At 37.8% G+C, this 26,720-nt stretch overlaps 1 protein-coding gene across 3 annotated transcripts in view; it reads left to right on the forward strand.

Annotated features, from left to right (window-relative positions):
- Positions 1-24,453, forward strand: part of LOC127447691 (ras-associated and pleckstrin homology domains-containing protein 1-like) — a 109,568-nt gene extending 85,115 nt beyond the window's left edge. For all 3 annotated transcript variants that reach the window (XM_051709698.1, XM_051709696.1, XM_051709697.1), the window contains 9 exons: positions 6,290-6,449; positions 11,732-11,853; positions 12,360-12,425; positions 12,594-12,737; positions 16,896-17,006; positions 17,989-18,087; positions 18,191-18,311; positions 18,798-18,937; positions 20,796-24,453. In XM_051709698.1, coding sequence (XP_051565658.1) covers positions 6,290-6,449; positions 11,732-11,853; positions 12,360-12,425; positions 12,594-12,737; positions 16,896-17,006; positions 17,989-18,087; positions 18,191-18,311; positions 18,798-18,937; positions 20,796-22,964 — 3,132 coding nt within the window. In that variant the 3' untranslated portion in view covers positions 22,965-24,453. The remainder of the gene's footprint in view (positions 1-6,289; positions 6,450-11,731; positions 11,854-12,359; positions 12,426-12,593; positions 12,738-16,895; positions 17,007-17,988; positions 18,088-18,190; positions 18,312-18,797; positions 18,938-20,795) is intronic.
- Positions 24,454-26,720: the final 2,267 nt, after the last annotated feature.

Genomic DNA, 26,720 nt, shown 5'->3' on the forward strand with positions numbered 1-26,720 from the left:
TAAAAATAATTAAGTCTTCTATTTTTTTTGTATCAGCCATATCACGAGTTTAACCTCTTAAATTGAAAATTGTAGTACAATTCAAACATTAATAGTAGATAAAACACTTGAATAGTCATATTAAAGTCTACTGGTGGTGGCTGAAGAGAGTCCCCTGTTCTTTATTTAAAAGTGTTTTTAGTGTAGTGTCAGAATAGCATATATGTAAATAAGAGTGTTGTTTGTCTTCATCAAAGCAAGTAATATTTCCATTTCAAATGTTTAATCGTATAACATAATATCAGCATGAAAATAGCACATTATGACTCTGGCTCCATTCATGATCTCACATAAGCTCAAATTGGGAGATTCATCCCCAGAAGAGCAGTGCCAGAACATGACTGCCGTAATGTATTTTTCCGCAAACTTTTTAGCAATTTTAAGTTTCAACCACAGATGTTGCTAGAGAGCACAAAGTTACGTAGTGCTTTAACGAAAAATGGCATTTCTGTAAACAGTGCCTTTAAATGAGCGCATGTTAACTAGAGAGGATTCGAATGGCTTTACCTCATCTGTGTGATGCATGATTAGAATTGATGTTCTTTTTTTTTTTTTGTAGTTTTTTTTTATCAACAACTGAATGAAAAGAACTGAAAGGCTATTAAAAGAGACAGTATTTAATGACAAATGGGTTGTGTGGATCTCGTCTTGGACACACATTACACGGAACAACTCTTACTCTAAACACGCAGTGAAAGGATCTCGATTCTGAACAATTCACAACTAAACTACACAATTACTGGTGAGTGAAATGTAAACATTTAACAGCCAGTTGCCAAATATATTCACTTTAGTCGCACAGCATGAAATTTTGTTGCAAATGCAAGTGATTTCCTCTCATTGTAGTGGAGGGTTGCGCATTGAGTGAAAGATCGATCTTAGGATTTAAGAATCGAGATCGTTCAAATGAAGATCGCGATGCATTGGAAAAACAATATTTTTACCCACCCCTAGTTTATACTACAACATTTGGCATTTTATTTCCACCTTCAATATGTGTAATGTAATGTAACGAAGCACATTTACACTGCTGAATTAAGGCCTCCTGTGACCTGGGAATGATTTTGTAGCACATATTAACAGAGTAATCCAAGTATTTAATCTTTGGAGGAGATGTGTTTTCTTGGTTTGTCCTGATTGTTGACTTCAGATGTTTAGTGGATATTTAAGTCTATGTTGGCAGGTTTAGATGTACAGGGGCCCCCAAGAAGTATTTGGCCTCACATAAAATGTATGAATGATATTATGAACAAATCATCAAACCTAGTGGAATTTTTTTGGAAGTATAGCACAAACACAATTTAGCAAAGTATTGCTCCAAAAAAAAAAAAAAAATGAAAGATATAGATATATAGATATAGATATATATGTGTGTGTGTGTGTGTGTGTGTGTGTGTGTGTGTGTGTGTGTGTTTCAAATCATAAAACCATAGATACCATAGATAGATCAGCCACAACATTAAAACCCCCTGCCTAATATTGTGTAGGTCCCCTTTCGTGCCACCAAAACAGCGCCAACCTGCATCTCAGAATAGCATTCTGAGATGCTATTCTTCTCACCACAATTGTACAGAGCGGTTATCTGAGTTACTGTAGACTTTGTCAGTTCGAAACAGTCTGACCATTCTCTGTTGACCTCTCTCATCAACAAGGCATTTCCGTCAACAGAACTGCCCCTCATTGGATGTTTTTTGTTTTTGGCACCATTCGGAGTAAATTCTAGAGACTGTTGTGTGTGAAAATCCCAGGAGATCAGCAGTTACAGAAATACTCAAACCAGCCCATCTGGCACCAACAATCATGCCACGGTCCAAATCACTGAGATCAATTCCCGCCCCCCCCCCATTCTAATGGTTGATGTGAACATTAACTGAAGCTCCTGACCTGTATCTGCATGATTTTATGCACTGCACTGCTGCCACACTATTGGCTGATTAGATAATCGCATGGATGATTGTTGGTGCCAGATGGGCTGGGATTTTCACACACATCAGTCTCTAGAATTTACTCCGAATGGTGTCTGAAACAAAAAACATCCAGTGAGCGGCAGTTCTGCAGATGGAAACGCCTTCTTGATGAGAGAGGTCAACAGAGAATGGCCAGACTGGTTCGAGCTGACAGAAAGGCTATGGTAACTCAGATAACCTCTCTGTACAATTGTGGTGAGAAGAACATCATCTCAGAATGCTATTCTGAGCTACACCTGTGGTTTCTGTGCTAGGACACCTGTGTGAACTTGAGGGGAACTGTCTTGTACTGAAAATCACCTTGAGACCAGTTGGTTAAAAGTAATTGCAGAAAATGACTCTGAAAAGTGACATTAGTTCTGAGAAAAGTTCTAGCGTCAATTGATTGCAAACATTGCTTGGTTTGATATTTTGTATCTAATGCAGTGACATTCCGACATTAAGTATTACTTAAGTGTCCAATTAGTTGTGTAATCATTATAGTGTAATCATAAATGGTTGTCTTGTGTCAGGACATTGTCGGTGATGTTTCTGTGCTGTTATCTGGGGAGGTGAAACAAGGCTGTGTTGATGCAAACAGCCAAGATGGGATCATCAAAACAACTTAAACACATTGAGGGGATTAGGCGTTTGGCTGTGTGCACGTGTGTCTGCTCTGTCAGTGTGTGTGTGTGTGTGTTTGTGTCAGCAGCCCTGATGGAATGTTTTCTGGGTCAGGTCACGATACACACAAACTGAGTCAGTGACTCAGTGATGCTGCTCTGAAATCTCCCTCCGAGTAAAATCTCTGTAAATGTGCTCTTAAAATTCAGAGTTAAGCTGGGATGAGAGAATGTAGAAATTTAACAAGCTGCTGGATTAACGACAGTGCTCAGGAAGAATGAAGTCACCTTGTGTTACGTGACCAGAGATATCACTCAAAGAATCTCCCAAAATTGTTAACTTATGAGATGTACAGAGAGAGAAAACAAAAGATTGGAAAGATTTGAAATGAGAGAAGCTATTTTTTAGGGCTGAGTGATATAGCTAAATAATTATATCTTTATATTTAGAAACTTTTTGATTCTATATGTCTCAATTTCTGCACTGTAATTGTCTTACATTTTTTTAATCAAAGGAAATATTTTTTCAAAAAAGCAGCCATTGTTGCCTGGTCAATTAAAAATAAAGTATAGAAGTAAAAATCTAGCATTTTTCACTAAATGAACTTAAACATTTCTTAATGATGGGTTAAACAATTATTGAAACTTTGTGCTTTAAAGAGATTGAAACAGTTCAAAAGAATCAAAATTATTCACTGAATGAATCAAACCTTTCAAAAAAACTTGCATTTCATGGCCAATTGAAAAGCATATTCATGATATATTGTCAACAAAATAATATTGAATGTATTATAAATATATGGTATCGCCTAGCCCTACGCAGTAAAAAAAAAAGAAATCTGTTAAATTTACGGTAAAACATTGGCAGCTGTGGTTGCCAAAAAATCATTGTAGAAAATACTGTGACAGTCTTTCAGGCATCACGTAATGTCATTTTGGCACCTGTGTATTTTACAGTTCTCTGCCAAATCATTAAATGGTAACACTTTACAATAATGTTCCATTTGTTAACATTGGTTAATGCCCCCTAGAGTTCGCTAGTTCCAATCCCAGGGCGTGCTGAGTGACTCCAGCCAGGTCTCCCAAGCAACCAAATTGGCCCGGTTGCTAGGGAGGGTAGAGTTACATGGGGTAACCTCCTCGTGATCGCTATAATATGGTTCGCTCTCGGTGGGGCGCGTGGTGAGTTGAGCGCGGTTGCCTCGGTGGATGGTGTGAAGCCTCCACACGTGCTATGTCTCTGTGGCAATGCGCTCAACAAGCCACGTGATAAGATGCGCGGGTTGACGTTCTCAGACGCGGAGGCAACTGGGATTCGTCCTCCGCCACCCGGACTGAGGCGAATCACTACACGACCACGAGGACTTAAAAAAGCACATTGGGAATTGGGCATTCCAAATTGGGAGAAAAAAAAAAAAGAAACATTGGTTAATGCGTCAGGTATCATGAACTAACAATGAACAATACTTTTACAGCATTTATTTATATTTGTTAATGTTAGTTTACAAAAATACAATTGTTCATTGTTAGTTCATGTTAGTTCATAGTGCATTAACTAATGTTAGCAAATACAACTTTACATTGTAAAGATGTATTAGTATATGTTGAAATTCACATTAGACAGAATTGATAAATGCTTTAAAATTATTGTTCATTGTTAGTTCAAGTTAACTAATGAAGTTAACTAATGTTAACAAATGTAAATTGTTACATTGTTAATGTAAAAGACGAACCTACTGGAACTACAAAAATGTGCTTTTTCTTTAGAAATATTGTTAATCACTGTAATAACAACATAATGCCACATGATCACTTAAAGTTCAGCAGGAGTGGCCCTTGCAGGAGCAATGACCACATTTACATGGACACCAGAAAGCCGTAATCGGTGTACATGAGCTGTGTTTGCGGCTTTCTCTTTACTCCCGTATACATGCGGCTCGTTTAGTAAGCAGCGTTCTCCACAGCAACGTAATTTCCCCACGATGCTGTGTAAATAACAAACATGGCATCTAATGAAGACTTCGCTATTTTTATTCTCTGTTGTTTCGCTTTATTTCCAGATATTCCAGAGTTGTTGATGTGTTTGTTTTTATCGCAGCTTGCAGGAGAATTGCACTGTAATATGGTTTTCCTCTTACGTAAAACTTCCACATGTATACGAGTACTCATACGCGAACATGAGGGACAGTCGATATTTTACTACTTTACTATAGTTTATAGTGTATGTGCTTTTCCCACTGTACTCACAGAAATGTTGGAAAAACCTATAACAATACCGCTTATGTGTTTACATGACCACAATAAGCCGCATTATCCAGGAGAAACCTGGGTGTGTTAAACCGCTTTCTCTTAATCCCTTAAACAGCGTAAGGAAATCTGCATTCTTGTATACATGGTTTCAGAATACCGCTTTCTGCAGAAACCCTGGAATAAACCGTTTTCTTAAGTGCATGTAAGCGTGGTCAAAGACCAATACACATGTAGAGATGTAGAGTGCACATACCATACAAACACAAAACACCATCAGGACAACATATGTGACATTAAAAAAATGCAGTAAACATTAACTAAACAACATAAACTGTAACATAAAAAACACATTGTACATAACTATTTAAAAAATAAATTTCACCGTAATTTTAACAGTAGTTAATCGTAAAAGTACATGTATTATCTTGTTATGAAGATAAATTGTTACTATTAACTATAAGGTGAAATCATACTTTTACTGTAAAAAGTTGTTTTTCAAATGTGTAGTAAAGAAGTTTCGGTTCAATTGTAAGCACAGGATTTAATGACTTTCCATGGAGGGGCGAGAAAATGAGATTTTATAGTGGAGGTTTAGCTTGTCTGCAGTAGATTATGGTAGATGGTAGATTAATGACCTGTGTAGATTAATACTGTATGATTACTGTGGGGTGATAGAGTGTTGGGGGTGCATTCTTGATTTTCTTCTCATTTGTATGTGCTTCTGTGTATGCCTGGAATTCTGGGCACCGTTTTCACTGGATTGGAATTCTGGCCTTTGATCATCCGTATGGTAAAATGTAGGTCAGAGAGAGAGAGAGGTTTATGTGTGTTCACAGGCTTATTGTTGCTGGGACTTTTATTTGACTTAAATAGAAACTAAAATAGAGGATATGCATGTGGAAAGGTAGACGTGGAAGGATTAGATCATTTAATCTCATCTGTGGGATGTAGATGTTGTTGTTGTTGATGATCTCAGAGCTGAGGTGAAGGGATGCCTGGGGTGCTTTCAAAAGATCAAATTCCCCAGTGAAATGTCATAAAAATAGATGTCAAGACGTAACCCAGAGATGAGAGAGAAAAGTCTGGGTTAGGACTTAAGAATTTATTCAATTTAATAATTGCTTGGCAGCCGTAAACCAATGCATCAAAACTACATCACTCACTTTATAATAATAATCAAATAAAATAAATCTGCTCTGAAGTGCTTGTATGCAACACAGTTTGCAGAGTAGACCAGCTTTCTGCTTGGTGATTGATTTTTAAATTCACACAGCGAGCATACCACCGTATAAACTGGATAGCCGGTTAACACATTTCTACCATTGCACTGTACAGTATATACTGTCATACCACCCAGCCCTAATCTCAAGCACCCAAAAACCTACAAACATACAGTACATAACCATTGTCATGTCTTGTCTCTCCCTTCAGTTGGTAATCCGGGTGCACCTATCAGACGAGAGCTCAAAGACTATGATGGTGGACGAGAGACAGACGGTGCGTCAAGTGCTGGACAGCCTGCTGGACAAATCCCACTGTGGTTACAGCCTGGACTGGTCTCTGGTTGAAATCCTCTCTGAACTCCAGATGGGTAAGAGCCTGTAGACAGGTCCATACTTTCCTTTATCACAGAGCCAGAGTGTGGTCCACACTGTAGCTTATTTTGGCCAAGAACCACCCACTTAGACAGGAAGAAAGAGTCTCTGAGCATCATGTTAGGTGACTAACTACAGTTTTTTTTTTTTTTTTTTGTGACATTTAAGGGGTGGAAAATCTGGACTTGATGATCGCATAATATTGGACCAGTGTGCAACAAAGTGGTCCTTCGTTCAAATAATGGTGCAGAAATCTCTGCAAAGGGTTGAACAGACAACACAGAAGAAATTAACTGGAAATAAATGTAGACTTGTTGTCAGAATTTCCATTTGTCCAAAAGTAATGATTACCGATTATAAACAGACATAACTCTTCAAATACAGCAAAATATACATTTGAGCTAGTGGATATCTTGTTTACTTGCTGCTAACTGGAACTCTTGAATGTCTTAAGATTTTAAATGCCATACCATGAACAGCACTAACTTTGGCTAACCAAAATTTTGACTATCTTTCCTTGGATTTGCTCATTGTATCAGCTTGATACTTTGTAAACAACTTCCCGGCAGAATGATAAAAACCTGTGCGCTGGTGGAGTCGTGACCTGCCAGGTTTCGCAATGGCACATATTCTGCATCCAACACCAATTTGTTTCCAGCTCGGTCATTTTCCCATCCTTCCTGTCACCTCTCCACCATCCTATATATTAAGGCAAAACACCATAAAAATAGTAATAATTAGAAAACCCTGCACCCTCACTCTTGGAATTTGCATGGCAGCCAGCCAAACTGAAACTTCCAAATATGAAAGTCAATTTTCTGTTCTATATGCATCATACAGATCTGATCACAAGTGATCAGCTGAGACACATCGCTGTTTCCACCCGATATTACCATGCGTCCCAAATGTGTCTCCTGTGACCACTTGTGTTCGGATTTCGAGGGGAGGGTCTCTGATTTCATGACAACATTCATCAATCACTATGTCAATGTGTTACTGCATGATTATAAAGTCATAAAAGACAAAGAAAGCACAGAAAAAAATAATGTTTCTCCCAGATGCAGCTGAAATTTGATCTAAGCACAAACGCAACATTACGAGCAGAATTCTCTGTTATTTTAGTATTAAACTGAGCTTCAAATGTGTGTTCTGGTCATCTGTGACACACTGAAGAAGATCCATGATGTTATCTTGCTTGTTGTATATGTATTCAATTTTTAAATTTTACGATCAGATGGTTATTTCCTTTTAAAGTGGTTGATTGACAGGTGAGGGGAGGCACTTCACTGCTGTCCAGGATGCATTTAGAATGGATTGCGTTTCACACCTCAAATTCGATATGGTCACATGCGTTTTTAACTACCGCCATATGTGGTTTCAATAATCCGATCAAAAAATTTTATGGACCCAGTTTCCACCTGTATTTAGCGCTAACCACTTGTGATCAGATCACCAAAAATGCATCTTAACACCAGGTGGAAACAGTGCCAAAGTCCCTTGGCAAGACTATTCCATTACTGACTAGTCTAAATCTTTCTTCCTCTTCCACTCTAAGTATCATCTAAAGAGAGCTACAACATTGAATCAATAAAGACAAATTAAAATGTGGATTAATGGCAGATCATAATGCACATCTTTTTCATTTTTCGCTGGTCTTCAAAAAGATGACAACATTGGTCCTATTCGATTTATTTGATTACTGCTGCAGATTAACAATGAGTTTAGATTAGCAAAGTGTATGTCTGATATCCCAATAGGATTACCCCATGCAATCATGTGTGGTCTGGGGGAGGGGCAGCATGACTAGGTAGATGAAATATTACTATTACTATACCGTAAGTAATTCATTAATCCAACTATATTAGGATAGTAATATTTTACTAGGAGGCAGTGGAATTAATGATATGCTTGGACAGTTGTGGATGGAATGGGGGAATTTAAGGGAGTTATGGGAAATCTGGTTTGATAAATTAGGGATTTTTAAGACCTGATTCGAACCCCTAACCTCTGCATTTCATATTTTAATATGCAGTCTGTCAGATGTTTTGTTCATTCAGGTGTCCTTGTATCATGCAAAACTTACTGGGTTCACTGGCTTTAAATGGTCATGAGAGGAGTTGAAAGATTGGATATAACTGTTTAGAAGAGTTTTATATTTTAACGTTTATCTCTCTGCTATGACTTGCCCCATATACTTTAACTGGAAGTGCACTACTGTAAACATGTTTATTTTTTTTTTTATTTATTTTTTTTTACTGATAACTTAATTTATGTGGTAATCTACAACTTGGATTGGACCTGAAACATTGCTTACGTAAATCTGCAGCGTTATGGCCCCCTCCTTTGCAGTCTTCGATTTGTCTGTTAGTCAAAGTGCAATAGTGTGTGTAGCAGTGGCCTCATATGCCGCGCTGCTTTGTGTAGGTCCTAGGTAATCATGCATACAGCTGTAGCCAGGTGTTGGGGCGTAACGGAATACATGTAACGGTACATATTTAAAATACTAAATATAAGTAACTGTATTCTACTACAGTTACAATTCAAATAGTTGGTAATCAGAATACAGTTACATTCCAAAAGAATTTTGATTACTGAAGAGATTACTTAGCCTTTTATTGTCATTTGTTTCATTTAATATTTAGTCTGTTGAGTTGGAAAACATTTATCCGTATAAATGATACAATCCGAGGAGCTTTTAAACAGCGGTGAAACACTTTCTTATGATTTGTTTCATTCAAACGAGCGCTTTCATACTGTTGTGAGTGAAAAGGTGGATATGACGTGATTGAGGAACTTTCCCTTGGGAGCTTTTAATAGAGGAGCTACACGTGTTTCTACAGCTTAACAGAAAACAGTTAGAAACGCTTTGACAGATGTAACATAAATCCAGTAAATACACGATTACATGCCTTGTCAATGTTTTTTTTATGTGGTTAGAGTATTTTTACAAGAAATGCTAACCAATGTAGCCTTTAACATCGTATAAAAATATACAAATAATATATTTTCTGCCTCATTCTATGAACAGAATCCACATACAATCAGAAAAGGATGTCGTTGTGTTCACTCTTGGGGTTTTTAAAGTTTGGAGCAGCAAAAATAGTTTATAAATGGTTGTGTAAACATTTAGCTTTATGCTAAGCTAAAATGCTATTTTACATGCATCTGTTTTTCAGGCGGCAGACGCAATTATATTTTATAACGAATTCTATAACGAAAATGTTTATATTAAGTATATATTTAAGTATAACTTTTTTCTCTAGTAAGATCTTTGATATTAGGGCAAAGATATACTGCAAAAATCATATTCTTAATTTTGTTTTGTTTTTCTGTAGAAACATTCTTAAATTCTTAAAACAAGAAAAATTTAGTTGAGTAGCGAAACTACATAAGATATTTAGCCTTTTTTTCAGAGAACGTATTTTTACAGTGAAGTGTATTTTCTTACTTTATTTACTTGTTTATAGTCAAAATAAGTGAAAACATCTGCCAGTGCTGAAGAAGTAATCCAAAGTATTTCAAATACATTACTGACCTTGAGTAATCTAACAGAATACGTTTACAAATTACATTTTACAGCATGTATTCTGTAATCTGTAGCGAAATACTTTTTAAAAGTAACTTTCCCAACCCTGGCTGTAGCCTACATCTCCAGGGCTTCAGTTTTTCCTCTCTTTTGTATTTCAGTGGAGGGGAAAAAGAGGCAGGTAAGAAAAAAGATACATATAGTGGTACAGTAGTGTATAGAATTACCACCAACTGCGCTACTATACTGAACTTTGCTAATATAATAGCAAGAGCAGGATCTTTTACAGAGGTATTTTGTTGTGCATAGGTTTTGATGAATTATTGCAGTTTACAGTTTATATATATCCTCAAGCTGTGAGTGGCTTCTGTCCCTCTGTTCAGAGTGAGTGCATATATACTGTACACAAGAGATTTCATGCATGTAAAAATAAAGCATGTCTTGAAGTGTATTTTCTTGTGTTTAATTTTAATATTGTTCTTAAATTACAATTTTCTTGCTGTTGGCAGCTAGTAGGTTTTTTATACATTGTTTGTTTTGGGGTGCTGAGTGTGTCCAGGTTAAAGATCACTCATTTAGTGTTGGGATGTGATGGAATCAGGTTTAATCCTGGTATAAGGATCAAGAGTGTAAGGGAGCGTTAATTCCTCAAGTACTTTTAATCACTTAATAGACTGACCTGAGTAATCTAACAGATTAGGGATTAATTATTTTCATTTTTCTTCAGGAATATCACTAAAACCTCATTCACACTGGGCTCTGATCCCGGGATATTCCAATATCAATACTGGGGAGCCTTCTGTGTGAACGCAAGCCAGAGTCGGAATGCAGGAAAATTTGTTCCCGGGATCAGAACCTAGTAACATTGCCAGAACCAATCCCGGAATGTGTCTGTGTGAACAAAAGGCAGAGCCGATACCCTGGTGGGTGTGTGTCGTAGTGATGACGTATCATACTGTTGCCATTTTCTATTCACGATACTGTTTAATTACAAAGTCTGGATTTTTTTTAGATTTTTAATTAATTTTTTTCAAATTCAAAATGAATGAACTTTTCCATTGTAAATATTTGTTCAATTAAGAAACAATCGACTACTTTTACAGTATCACAAACCTGACGTGATAAAATAAATTCCTCTTTCATTCAGAGCGCAGCACGTCAAATATCTGAGCTTACTTTACTCTCGTTTATGGTGTGCTTGAAGTCTGCGATGTAGGAATACTTTGATTATTTAAAATATCTATGATGATCACCCTGTTTGTAATTTGTGTTCAAAAAAGTGTGATCTCATGCAGGGAACACTTCAGATCTGAAGTACAATCTCCGTGAGCATCATCCCACCGTTCCCACAGAATTTGCGAAAATGATAAGTGAAAATACAGCAGGGTTAGGCTAAAATGGTAAAAAAAAAAAAGAAAAAAAAAAGATGTTTTTTTAAATGAATGTTTTTTGCACATTCACACTAAATCCATCATATATACAGTATATATATATATATATATATATATATATATATATATATATATAATTGCTTTTAATTAAAACATGATAATTTATCTGTGGCTAAAAAGTTTCTGACAGTCTACCATTTATAGAAAACTCTTGTTGACTTCTGGTCAACAATGTTAATGGTAGGAGGAGGCCATAACCTTGATAACAGGGAGAGTCATAGCCATTTCGGTTTGAAATGAAACTGGTCATTCTTGCCTGCTGTGTGCCCATCTCATTTTGTCCTCTTCCTTGTTCTTCCAGAGAGAATCTTTGAGGATCATGAGAACCTGGTGGAGAACTTACTGAACTGGACCAGGGACAGCACCAACAGACTGATGTTCATCGAACGCATTGAGAAATATGCGCTTTTCAAGAACCCTCAGGTGACACACACATGATCTCTGACACACTCGGCACTAATTAGTGTAAGTTCAATCAGTAGTGGTCATGTAATGTTGTTTGTAGTGAAATCTAGATGTGGATGTAAACATTTATTTCAGAATAGTATTGTAATTATTTGTATTTGATATAAAAGAGAAGGGGGAAGGAGTTTGAGAGTGACAGAAATATAAGTTTGTTTGGTATGGATGTTCTGGTAGTGAAATACTCAATGGATCAGTGGTTTTATTGGTTTGTGTGTGATGTAGGTCAGTGTCATGCAAATGTTGAGCTGAGATGAATAATTGATCTGAGTGGAGGCTGTGTCTAAAGGGTGTTCTCTGGCCAGACTGCTGCACTGGCCTTTTTCAACTTTTCTTCAGAAGTTTTGTTGTGATTGATGCCACAGTAAATCTGTAAATCAGTGTGTTTTGTAAGTTTACGTGACAGTCACACATCATTTGCTTACCCCAGACACTTCAATATCTCCCTAAATCATGTGTTTCCTCAGAACTATTTGCTGGGGCGGAAGGAGACGTGCGAGATGGCAGACAGAAATAAAGAGGCTCTTCTGGAGGTGAGACAGACTGTGAACCTACTTGCACACAAATACACACATTCTCCCTGAGTGCTTTAAACATCATGACTTATTTAGGTCACGTCAAAAATGTTATGCTCTCTCAGATCGCTGATAAAGGTGTGTGTGTGTGTGTGTGTGTGTGTGTGCGTGTGTGCTTGTGTGCAGGAGTGTTTTTGTGGTAGCTCTATCAGTGTGCCTGAGATGGAAGGGGTGCTCTGGCTCAAAGATGACGGCAAAAAATCCTGGAAGAAGCGCTACTTTCTGTTACGAGCCTCTGGAATATATTATGTGCCAAAGGGGAAAGCCAAGGTCGGTTAATATGTGTCTCTTTCCCAATGCTTTATCTCATAATCTGTCTCTCTCTCTCTATGTTTTTATAATTTTGAAATTCATGCTCTTTTCACTTTCACACACTCAGTGTCTGACACAAGCATAAACACACACACAAACTTGCTGACTGATGCATAATCACTCTCATACAATATAGCTCAGTTCCTAAACCTAGAGTGCTGCCTACCTAGACACCATTTTAAGGCATCGTTGGCATGCTCCTGGCGTCAAAAAATATGTTCAAAGATATATTTTTTAGGCCAAACTCATGTATCCTTCACAGATAAGTCAGTTACATAATGTTACATAATTGCGGCGGGGACAAAAGATGGTAGACAAAGTGAGAGAAATGGGAATTATACTTATAATTCATTCAGTGCCAAAAAGAATAGTTATAAATAGCTTAATCTGATTTAAAATTCACTATTTTACCCAATATTTGTGTGTGTTATGCATTTTTAAGCTTACTAAAGTATCATATTGTTAGCTTAGCAACATGCTAACACTGAACCCTATTTAAATCAATTGTTAGTCAAGTTGCTGCATTTTAAGTTGCAATTTAAATCACTTCGAAAGTTACATTTTAGTTAGGATGCGTGCCACGTAAAAAGCGTCGCACAAGACATGATTAATGCTCTTTAATGCACTAGTCTATTGTCTGAGCATGTATGGTGTCAGATATACACTAAATGAATGCTCATGTGCTCCATAATCTTCCTAAGATCCCTCTTCCCGACTGAGAGATCTCTATTAACAACATAAAAAGAGATTCTGGTATTATGTTCTCACATGAGAGAGATTATATGTGCATAAGTGCACATATGCTCTTGTTGAATATGCTTAAGTGTAAACACATTTAAGAGCGGATATACACACACACACTACACACAATCATAAAGCTGACACAGTAGTGTTAATACACAAAAATACCCTTTCATTTTTGAGAGTGGTCCGTCTACTCCTATACTCTCTCTACATCTTGACAGAGCAAAGGGAGATCATTATCAATGACTTTTTAGCAAAGACACACTTGCTATCAGTTGCTATCAAGTAATTTCTGTGCTTTTCAAGAGATATTGGCTCAGTTCACCCTCTCTGCTGACACAAACAAATTCCCTGTTGAAAGATATGCTAATGAGGTCAAGTTTAAGGAGGCATGAACTAGTGACTGCTCATTACCCACAGACAACATGGAAGCAGAGGGTGATAGAGAGAGAGAGAGAGAGAGAGAGATAAAAGAGTAGCTGCTGCACATCTTCAAGCCATCACTCTAGCTTTGACAGCTGCTGGTCATCTGCAATACTAACATCCTGTTTCATACCTAACACTGATAGCACATGCGACCGGCCAGACTTGAAATCAGACAGTGTACAGAATTCAGTCATGCTGCAATCCATCCAAGAACGTTCACATCCGGGTCCTCTAATTTCATGTAATTTCCCTCAAATGTAGTGCTCCCCCTAGTGGATTCAGCAGTAAACAATATTTATGTGAAAATAATGTCTGAATTAAATTTCTATGATTAATTGTCACAAAGACAATATAAACAAACAAACAAGGTCCACAACGACAGATCCACAGTACTGTACATCAGAATATTCCATTAAATAATGGAATATTATAATTCACTGATTCTTGAGACAGTTTTTTTTATATTAAATTTATTTTAAATGGTTATATTTTAGGCCAAGTTGTCAGCTTATAAACCATATAAGGGAACAGGTGTTTATAAAAACGCTGGTAGCACTATATTTTACAGTACTGTTCTTTATTTACTTACTATATAATTACAACAGCTACAGTAATTACTAGGTTCTAACCCTAAACCCAACCCCAACCCTAACCTTAACCCATATTAAGTAGATGTAGTTACCTAATTTTACTCTTGGGTAAGTACACTGTAAGTATACTGAAAGTACACATACTGTAAGTGCAACCAAAATGCTTTTTTCTGAAAATTGACATTTCTTCACTTCATAAATTACATCTTACTCCGTCAGACACACTAAAAAGCATGCTGTTTTAATTTTATCCATCCAACAAGAGTGTAAAGTCTTTAATTATATAATAACGGTGATCAGTAAAGGAGTTAAGATAAAATACTTTCTATATTTTGTTTTTCTGTTTTCACTCTATTCTAGGAGTTTTCCAACTTAACCATGTGTTCTACACTGGAGCTGTTTAGTTTTTTCCCCTCAGTTAAAGCTGCCTCTATAACCTCAACTAAATGCCAAAATGTATCCCACAATTCAGAAATGATCATAATGAGAATGACGGAGTTGATATGTTAAAGCTGTGACCACAGAGACTTAAACACTGTTTGTTTAAAATAGGAAAAAATATCAAAGTTACCAGACCACGTGTCCTACTGTTGCATCCACCATAAGCAGGAAGTGGGAAAGGGGTACTCTTTCAGTACAGCTGAATTACAGCTGATCATGACATTAGCTGTGTTTACTTGGACCATGGTAATCTGTTTGTGATTGGACTAGAAGCTCAATCCGAATAAAAAAAGTCTCATGTAACCACGTCAATCGGATTAAATTGGCCACATCTGATTCAAATTTCATTCGGATTGTAAGGGGTGGTGTAAACCTTTTCTAAAAAAGGTTTTCTTTAAGAATTAGAATTTTAGAATTTTTGCCATGTAAACACTTGATTGGATTGCTTTGTGAAACTGGGATGATTTGCACATGTTCAGTACTGACGCAGTAATGGCGTCATGACGTTTCACGCACAACGACACGCTATCATCACAGTGGGCATATTTGTGACCATCAGCGTAAAGAAGCAGCAGCCATGAATGGAGAAACATCTGTGAAATGATGTCAATAAAAGCATCCAAAAGTTGTTTTTGATCCATGCCAAGTGCAAGGAAAAGTGTGTATATGTCTGAAGTCAGCAGAAATGTGGGCAGATTTGACTTTCACAAACATTTAAATACATTTTATTCACAATTCATCTCCGTACGCCAGCCAGTCTGACGTGTGATTGGCGAGCACACACGCCCAGCAGTATGTCACCGTAAACATCTCTCATTCAGGGGTTACAAATGTTTGTGTTGTTTTCTGGTCTGATTCGGTCACTATATTACTAAACGTCTGTGATGATCCCGCCTATATGAAAGTAAGATCTGCTTTTATCTCATAAAGAGAACACAGAAAGCAACCGAGGCAAACAAACCTATGCAAATTATTAATTATTACTACTGTGTTTTATTTATGTTGTCATGCATATGTTGTCTCTTTTGTAGCGTAGTTATTGTAGTTAATTAAAAAATATCCAGCATTTTCCATTTCAACTTGTGTAAATATGACTATATTTACATTGTAATCTGGTGCCGTGAATAAATTCTGTGCTTCAAAATCTTGTGTTGTTTAATGACTAATATTAGTATACTGTATAGCCTACAATTAAATATATACTGTATAGTGCCGTTATAGTGCTTTTTATAAAATATTTTACAATCGTCACACATCTTACATGGCCGTGGTATTATAAATTGAAGTGTTTAATCGCTGCTCTCCCCCTTCATCACTGGTTGACTGTGATTTTGGCTCTGGTATGTATTCCTCAAATATTCTCATAATAGAAATATAATAACTAGTTTTTACTTTTCTGAAGAACGTAGTGTTTGCCCATGCAAGATGCAGGGTGTTTTGTGTGGTTCCTAGGGTATTGCTATGCTGTTGCTAGAGTACTCTGGATTGTTGCTAGGTGGTTGCAAGGGAGTTCTTGCTGGTTGCTTGCTGACCCAAGTCACTATATTCTGATCCTTAGTTATGGATCAAGTTCATTGTAACTCTATGGATTTGTTTTACGCCTGGAATATTATTATTTGCCAAGCAAAAATAGTAAGTCTGATTTGCTTAGAAAAGAAATAGCATATCTCTACTTTATAAGCTGCATGTGATTAAACCTGCATTTCAGAATGGACTTTTTTTCTGCAGTACTACATTGCACGGTTCTACATTGATTTCTAATAATTAAAAGATTAATTATATTCCTATGGTCTAGCATTGCTTTATACAAGTGCATTCCCAAATATTAAAGTCTCGTTTAAACTATGACAGGTTTTTCTTCTTTAGGTTCTAAAATGCAGTCTTTTGTCTTTCTCTCATCCGTTGTCATTTGTAGGCCTCTAGAGACCTGGTTTGCTTCCTGCAGCTGGATCATGTTAATGTGTATTTGGGTCAGGACTATCGCAGCAAGTATAAAGCACCGACAGACTACTGTATGGTCCTGAAGGTGAGGAACAATTATCAGCTTTTCCACTCTGTTTCATGTAAGCCACTTATAATTATTGTCTGTAAATTCTCATCTCTCATTATCAGACATCAGTCACAGTTGCTTTAGACACACATTTTGTTGATACAGATGAGTGGTGCTCTTTAAAGTCTTGTGGTCTGAAAAGGCACTCACATGACTAAAACAATAATTTATAAGTTATGGAAGCAGTAAAACATGTCTGTGACTCTGCATATCTCTAGTGTTTGTCATAAGATATGTGAAGTTTCCAGATTTCCATTCCTCTATGGTAAAAGCAGACAGAAGAGAAGGGTTTTGCCAGAGGAATTTTGAAGCACTTGAGCCTATAAAAGCCAGATCCCAGTCTGCTTTACATTTTTGTAGTCTAAATTTTATTATTCTGGCCTGAACATTGTTGAAAATATTTTATGAGTTTATGCTGACACCCTCAGAAGTAAAGCAAAGCACTCGAAAAAAATCAGACACAAGTATAAACTTTTTTTATTTAGGTTACCGTGAATAAAAGTATGATTAGTTTAACCAAAACATATACTGTGTGTGTGTGTGTGTGTGTGTGTGTGTGTGTGTGTGTGTGTATGTATGTGTATATATATATATATATATATATATATATATATATATATATATATATATATATATATATATATAGCCTTAAAGCCTTTTAACTGTGGTAAAATCTCTGTAAAGGAATGGCTTGAAAATGTGTTGCCTTGAGAATAGTATTTTTAGAATGGTGACAACAGCAATATACTGTAATAAGACACACCAGTGTTCAATAAACAGTTAAATGTATTATTATTAATAATGCCTTGAAACATAGCGACTTGGCGTATTGATATAGAATGACCATTTCCAATGATTCAAACATGGCTCATCCAATCTGAATTTTGAGTCTATGCTTCACACACAGACAATAAATTGCATCAATACAAGTAACATGTCATCTGATTTCCCCGAGTAGCACCCTCAGATTCAGAAGAAATCACAGTACGTCAAGTACCTGTGCTGTGATGATGTCAGAACACTGCATCAATGGGTCAACGGATTACGCATTGCCAAGGTAACATCTCTTTGACTGATGACATCACCCTGCCTTGTGTAAATTGAGTATTGCTTGGTGCTTTAAAGTGGCAATGGCTAAATCTGTGTGATTTTAAATGCAGTATGGGAAGCAGCTGTATGTGAACTACCAGGAGGCTATGAGGCGCACAGAGGCTGCTCATGACTGGTCCTCCCTGTCCAGCTCCAGTATGAAGTCTGGTTCCAGCTCTTCCAGTCTGCCAGGTGAGTTCAGCAGTAAAGCAGTAGAAATACAGGTAAACTCCCACATGAGACAGTTTTCTATACACTATATGGCCAAATGTCTGTGAACACCCCCTTTATTTAGCATGTTTAGCTATTCCATTAATTCCACTGAAGACAAATTTTAATGCTACAGCATACAATGGCTTTGTAGAGAATTGTGTACTTTTAACATTGTGACAACAGTTTGGGGTGGGCCTTTTTTACAAAATGACAATATACTTGTGCACAAAACTAGATCTGTAGAGAAATAGTGAGTCTGGTATAGAATAACTTGACTGGCCTTCACAAAGCCCGGACCTGAACCCCACCGAACACCTTTGGGATGAATCAGAATGTAGAATGCAAGCCAGACCCCACTGCCCAAATTTAGTCCCTTAATTTGGACATTTCTTTTAGTAAGCAATTCTCTTGAATAGATGGGTCAAGTGTGATTTTTGATAAAGTTTCACACTTTCATGCCCACAGAATCTCAATCCAACCTCTCCAGCCAATCAGACAGTGGTGTGTCAGAGACCACATCCTCCGGTCATGTGCGTTCTCAGAGTGTGGTCAGCTCCATCTTTTCTGAGGCCTGGAAGAGAGGCAATCAGTCAGATGACACCAAGGTAACCATTAGAGTATTTTACTTGTCATCTCATGCTCTGCTTTACATTCCACCTCTTATTTTTCATCCTAGTGCCATTTCATTACCTCTTAGCTTTTTTTTTTTCTGTGATGGCTGCTTTATCCAAATCCATTCTAAAATATCTGGTTGTGTAGGACTGTTTTTAAGCAATAACGTACGCGTGGCAGTGACTACATTTACAACATAGAAGCCTGATTGCTTTTATAAAGCTGTTACTCCATAGTAAAAATATCTCAGACCCAATTTTTCAATGAAACCTTGTTTTGTTAAGCAAAGTCGTTAATTACCATCCTTCCGCTAGAAGATATTTATTGGTGCTGCGCAGTAGCACAGTAGCTTGGTGAACAGGTGTTTCACATCGTAGCTGTTACTATATTTTAACACTGTATTGACCAATCAGCATCCAGGACTGGTAAAATCCATTCTATAATAGTTGTAATAGTAACAACATCAACTTGAAAATAATTAAATGTTATTATACACCAAACAGAAAGAAACTAAGATGTATGTGCAGTTCGATAGTGTTAGTGTTTTGATTATAGTTCGTAGTTCCGTAGCCTGTCAATAGAATTTGCGAAAACATGATATGACATCACATACATCTGTCTGAATAGAAAGTATTTCTGAATGCTTTTTCTCAGTGTATTGGTCAATCTCAGAGGACAAGGACCATCTGAGTCAGAATGATTGTGGGACATTAAAATTATGTCTTGCTATACCCCCTCTCTATTTGTCTACCCAGGATGTGAAATTCAAGTCTGGAAAGTCTTTGCCCTTATGCACGGTTGGGGATCGAGGTTTGAAGTGTAGAAAACTGTCACACCCTAGTCCTTTATATTTGATATAATCCTCACATGTGAATCTCAAAAGCAACTAACCACTGATATATGTGTGTAGCAGTTCATCTTATGGTTGTTTTCATGAATGCAGGGTAACTGGGGACTGGTGTTGGACACCTGTTGTGTTGGTTTGTGTTAGCTATTAATTAACAGACAATGCACGGGTGTTGTAGTTTGATTAACCTATTTCATAATGGTTGGAGTGTTAATTGGTTTGTTCTGTGCTGTTAATGAGAGATATTCTCAGAGAAGGTAAGCACCACTCATAGGACAGATACTGTTTTGGGAACGATTTCGGTAACACTTTACAATAAAGTTCCATTTGTTAACATTAGTTAATCTATTAGGTATCATGAACAAACAATTAACAATATATGTTTTTACATCATTTATTAATCTTTGTTAATGTTAGTTAATAAAAATACTATTGTCCATGGTAAGTACATGTTAGTTCATTGTGCATTAACTAATGTTAACAAGAACAACTTTTGATTTTAAACATGTATTACTATATGTTTTAATTAACATTAACAAAGATTAATAAATGCTTAATAAGTATTGTTCATTGTTAGTTCATGTTAACTAATGTTGTTAACTAATGTTAAGAAATGGAACCTTATTGTAAAGTGTTACCAAGATTTGTAATCGTATCATACCAAACCATGCTCAAGTAGAAATGCTTCTTAAACCATTACTTACTGTGCTCAGAAGCATTCGGCCCGGTAGTTCAAAAGCACTTTATGATATAAGAAAGGGTCCCGAAAGTGTCCTGATTTTGGAAGAGCAGATCTTAGTATTTGTTTATACTAATAGTTCTTCTTCCGTTAAGACTTTGTATAATATTTCATGCCATTTCATGTCACTCGTTTAATTGCACTGGCTGCCGGATATCTTCTTGCACTTAACTAATACATTTGAATATTGTTCACTCGTGTGACACTGCTGTTTTGTGGTCTCATTCATTCTATTCTAATTCATTAGGTTTGTTCATTTTCACAGATGAGAATGGACTCTGCCCCACCAACACAGCCTGCTAGAGCTTCATACCCTCTACAGCTTCCCCAACTACCCCAGATGACACAGTCTATCCAGTCTCGTAGCAGCTACTCTGGTGTGTCCCCAGTGTCCTCCCCCTCGCCTCCATCTCCACCACCTCTGCCTCCACCACCTCCGCCACTCCCCAGTCCCACCCACCACTCCACTCCGGTTATGTTTACCAAATACAGTACCATTGCTAGGCTGCAAAACATCTCCCAGGCACCAAATCATTACAAACAGACCCCCTTGTTGGCAGCACAGCAGCAACAACTACCTGTGCCACCTACCCCACCTCCACAGTGTCTCAAACCTGTGATGAATAATACTGCAGAACCTGACATCAGTTCCCCTCCACCCCCACCACCCCCTCCTCCTCCAGAGATGCCAGTGCCTGGGTCAGCCATGGCGGTGTTGAAGCATGCCCCCCTCAGCCCCCAGTATGCTCACCCTCCACCTCCAGAAGAAGACCAGCTGCCAGCCCCAGTAATGGCAATAACCAGTAACCTACACAGTAATGGCATCCTACCTCCACCACCACCCCCGGAGCTGTTAAAATACCCACCTCCCCTCAGCACCAATGGGCTCCAGCAGTTCTTAGCTCAGAAGTTCCCTAATATGATCTATGACTTTTCACCTGTCCAGCCAGATGACGAGCCTCCACCGCTTCCTCCGCCTCCTCTACCCTCACAGCCTCCAGTGTGTTTCTCTCCACCTCCTCAGCAGTTTGCAGGTCCTCCACCTGCCCCACCCAAAACATTCACTGTTGGGTTTCCACCACAAACTGCTCCGAAACTTAGCCACAGCATTTCCCCTGTTTCCCCCATCCCACCGTCTCTGTCTCCAACCCCTCCAGCAACCATCAGGAAACAGCAGAGCCTCTCCAGTGGCCACAGTCCCAATCAACCTCCACCCACCCTTCCTAAGCAATATAGCCTTTCTTCCAAAGCTCCACCTGTATCCGCCCCCATCTCTCCAACCCAATTTCTTGTAAAGCAGATTGTAAACCAGTTTCCCGACACCCCTGATGGATCCAAAGGTACTATTTCTCCTCCTGTGGTAAAAACCAAACCAAAATGGCAGCCAGGTGGGCAGGCTCAACCCCAATCGCCTGAATTTCCTCCACCTCCACCGGAGAGTAGCCTTGAATTCCCTCCACCTCCTGCTCCAAGTCCACCTCCTGCCCCTTCTGGGAAATTGGGGTCACCAATAAAGAAATCCCCATCAACATCATCAAATTCCTCTACTGGTTCAGGTGGGAAGAAGCCCCCTCCGACCCCACAGCGCAACTCCAGCGTAAAGTCTAACTCTTCCATCGAGTACCAGGAGTCCAAGAAAGTGGAGGATCTGGTGAGCATGTTTGCTCAAACCAGTCAACCCACATCCAACTCCCTCTCAACTCCATCTTCTACAACAGGATCACCTTCCAAGGACTCCTCTGCAGGACCTCGGGCAGCAAAACCAGGCAAGATCAACTTGGCAAATCAGCCTCTGGCTCTCCAAGGGAAGCCAAGTCAGTATCGTCAGCCCAGCTCAGACTTTCCCTCTCCGCCCCTGGACTGTGACTTCCCACCTCCTCCTCCAGACTCAGAGCTCCTTCCTCCCCCACCTCTCCCAACAGAACTGCACACCGGGGCTCCCAGAGTGGCTGTGGTGAACCCCCAACCCCAACTCTCCTCCAGCACATCCTCTTGGAAGCAGAGCTCCTTGAAGAAAACACCACCTGCGGCTGTGCACCGCCGCAGCAGTGGCCCACCCGAGCCGCTTGCCCTTTCTCCACCTCCACAACAAATCCCTCTATCATCTTTTAACTCTCAGATCCCTCCAACTTCCCCTAAGGGCAATCTGTCCATCCAGTCCAACTTCCTGGAAGATCTGAATAGAACTCTGAAAAGGAAGTCCATGACCCGACATGGCTCCCTCACCTCCTCCCGAATCTCAGCCAAGCTGGAGCCAGTAGCCACCATGGACGATATGGCTCTCCCTCCCCCTCCTCCAGAGCTGCTGCTGGGCCAGCAGAAAAAGGGCGGCTACATGGCCACCAACATTTCAGGCTATGCAACATTACGGCGGGGGCCTCCACCAGCTCCACCCAAACGGGACCAAAACACTAAACTGACAAGTGAGTGGTAGTTGGCACACGTGCCGATTACAGATACGCTACTTTCCTTTTCCACTCTGTTTATCTTTGACGGCTGAAACATGACTGCATTAAAATAATACTCATTTTAACACCAGATTATAACCACAATATGAAAAAGCCAAACCATCTATAACATAAGCTTCTCTGCGTGTTTGTGCCGCTTTGCTATTAAGTATTAAGCAGAAATACAAAAGCACTAAGAAAAAGAGAGTGACATTGTTATTATACAGTAGGTACTGCATGGACACTGCTGTGAGGAAAAGGGTATAACGTACATGTATCATAAATATATATATGTGAAACTCTGGGGTTGGAGGGAACTTGTACCTTTTTTATATGAAATTATTTAATACCTGAAATATATTCTTATTTTAAAGTTTAGTTTTGAAACCCTTGGCTGTAAGCGTTTAACGTGAATAGAAAATCAGGGTTGTTGAACCGATGCTTGTATGTGTGTGCGTGCATTTTGACTGAGTGATTTGGTTGATCCAGTCTCAGAAAAAAAAAGTGAGGGCCTGGTTATAATGCCACCCTTGCTCATCATTAAATGTGTAAATCCTGTATTTGGGGATTGCACTTAAGTAGCATACATTCGAAATGAAGTATTCTACCAAATTTTCCAAATTTAATTTAAATGGTTTAGAACCTTTCACTAAAATGTCAAGAAAAAAAACCAATTACCATTGTGATTGATAAATATGTTCTGTTGTGTTCCTGTGGATCCTTACTTTTCATGAAGATGTTCAAATGTTAGATGAAGATTAAAACAAATGAGCCCATTACCAGTTGAGTATATCTCTGTGTGTAGCTGGGCTGTGTCTGGGATGGGATGTGCTCTGTCTGTGTTGGTTACATTGCTATCTATCTGTACATACAGCTGCAGTTCCTGACTTTATCAATGTGCATTAGCTCTGCATGTGTGAAACACACACTAGGAAGTTGTCATTCTGCCCATTTTGACCACCTGCTATGCTCCCATGCTGACCTCTATCTATACTCAGTGCTGTGTATGTGTCACATGTCTGGTACATCTATCTCTCATGTCATGGCAATGCCAAAAAATTTACTGACATTAATCTTGCATGCATGCTTCCATAGCATGGTTACACACTTTATAGAGTTTTAGGATCATAGCCACAAAATAAAAAGTGTCATGTCAAGTTTACTTGACTTAAAATGCAAAAAATTCACTGTGTGCCTCCTGTCATTGTCATCCATCTATCGAACTTGAATGCGTAGGTTGACAAAGCATTTACATGTTGGTTTTGCATCTCCAAACCCCCCCCCCCCCCCCCCCAAAAAAAACCACTTTATTTTTGAAATTCTGAATGCAGAAATGTAAGAACAAATAGAGCCCTCTTCTAGGAAGGAGTACAGAGCTAATGGTGCTTCTTAAAGTCAGGAACATTATAGTTAAATAAATGGGAAAGTAAATGTCTGTTACATTTAAACTTAACAATATAAATGTGTAAATCACAATGTTGTCCATGTTTTTATTCTTTTTACAGTTGTAAGCTTCTTATGACTTATTCTGTGATTTACAGTTAGTAAAATTCCTGGTTCATTATTTTGAAGGTCCCTCTGTTGTAAATGCATACAGTTTTAAAATAGACCTTTGTAATCTCTTAAATTTATGTGCTTGGGCATTATTAAACACTATCCTGATCATGATTAAACTAAACAATAATGTGCCTTGGGTAGAACATTGCTCAATAGTCTACAGCAATACCCCAGCAATTAATTGAAATGAAAAATTTCATGTCATTGTTTACCACGAAAATGTCTACAGTGGAGTCAAAGCTGAATTTTAAATTGAAAATATTCTTGTCTTATATATTGAAAATGATCTCGACTTGAGGACCATAACTTCCAATGCATAAAGTTAATTTATATTCTAGATATATTCTTTAAATGAAAACATCCAGGTCCACCCCAAAATCAAAACTTAATGAATATAGTGCATAAGAAAATAAAGATTCATTATCATAATGAGTCCACACATTTTACTTTTGAGTTTTTAATCCCAATTGTTCTCAGTGGTGATTCTCATTAGATTGTCATTACTGTAAACATTAAAGTATTTTTATAGTAAAAGAATTGCTTTAACAAAAACCTTTTAAAATCAGCATGAATTAAAGGCAGCACAACAAATACTACCATGATGTATAAATACTTTACTATTTAAATATATTATTATTTTGCAGTGTAGTAATACAAATTGGCATAATTGTCATGAAAACAATGTCGCAATGCAATTAATTTTAATGATCCTAAAAGGCTTAATTTTAAGCTAATATTTTTGTTTATTTTTATTTTGGGTTGAAATATGACCCAGCCATGTTCATAACAGGATTCAGCCAAAAAGTTTATTTTTGTATTCGTGCTAATGAGCATCAACTAGTAGTCTGTTTGTTTGTTTTAATTACATTCTTTGAAATCACAGCAGTAATCTTGAACAGTCTAAAGCTCCTTGACATAGAATGACTCCTGGAGAGAAAGAGCCCAGTGGGGCCCGTCTTGTCCTCCGGACAAAGATTTCCTCAATGCTGGACTCTGAGCTGGACCCTAGTGCAGCTAGATCAGCAATACAGCTGATGCCCAGAGGAGCTGTGAACCTACTGCCAGCACGCACAAGACTGGAGCACTGTTCCTTAGACTACAGAGAAGAAAATGGTAGAAATATTTCAGGTAGGCCTATATTTGAAGAAATAGTTCACCCAAAAATGAAAATGATCTCATCAATTACTCACCCTCATGCCATAAAAAAGCACATGAAGGCAGCATAAAAATAATCCATACGACTCCAGTGGTTTAATCCATTCCTTCAGAAGCGATATTATAGGTGTATGAGAAACAGAAATATTTAAGTCCTTTTTTTCCTTTTTTTTTTTTTTTTTTTTTACTATAAATCTCCCCTTTCATTTTCACTTCTTTTGTTTTTGGTGATTAGCATTCTTCGTGCATATCGCCACCTACAGGGCAGGGAGAAGAAATTATAGTAAAAAAGGACTTAAATATTGATCTGTTTCTTAACCACACCTATCATATCGCTTCTGAAGATATGGATTAAACCATGTAAAGTTATGTGGATTACATTAATGCTGACTTTGTCCTTTTTGTTGCATCAAAATCTTGGTTCCCATTCACTTGCATTGTATGGACCTACAAAGCTCAAATATTCTTTTAAAAATCTTCACTTGTGTTCAGCAGAATAAAGTCAAACATATCTGGAATAGCACTTAGTTCACCCAAAGATGAAAATTCTCTCATCAATTACTCACCCTTTATGCCATCCCAAATGTGTAAGATAATATGATTTAGGTACCCTATTATTCAGATATATACACCTGCAAAAACAACGATTCTGCAACAAATACAGGAAAGCAGTAAACATTTAAGCTTTGTCTTAACGCGTAAAGTGCCCGTTTGAAAATGCATCTATCCGTGTATGTTCTCCCATGATATTTCAGACAGACTGTATCCTTTTACCCGAAATCAAGCAGGATACAAGTATTATCCGCTACCAGTGTGATCTTGAAGGAACACATCAAAATAATTTGTCATTAAAGCAGCAAAGGTATTTCTTTAACAATGTTTGATTACACTATTACTACACATTATAAAAAGCAAAAATACACTACATAATCCTTTCTCAAATTATTAATGTAATTATATATATATTTACATATATATAAAAAGGTACTTCATTTAAAAATGAGCCTAATTGCTAGCTGAAAATGTATTAA

Source organism: Myxocyprinus asiaticus, chromosome 11 (assembly GCF_019703515.2).
Source record: "Myxocyprinus asiaticus isolate MX2 ecotype Aquarium Trade chromosome 11, UBuf_Myxa_2, whole genome shotgun sequence".
Taxonomy (NCBI): Eukaryota; Metazoa; Chordata; class Actinopteri; order Cypriniformes; family Catostomidae; genus Myxocyprinus; species Myxocyprinus asiaticus.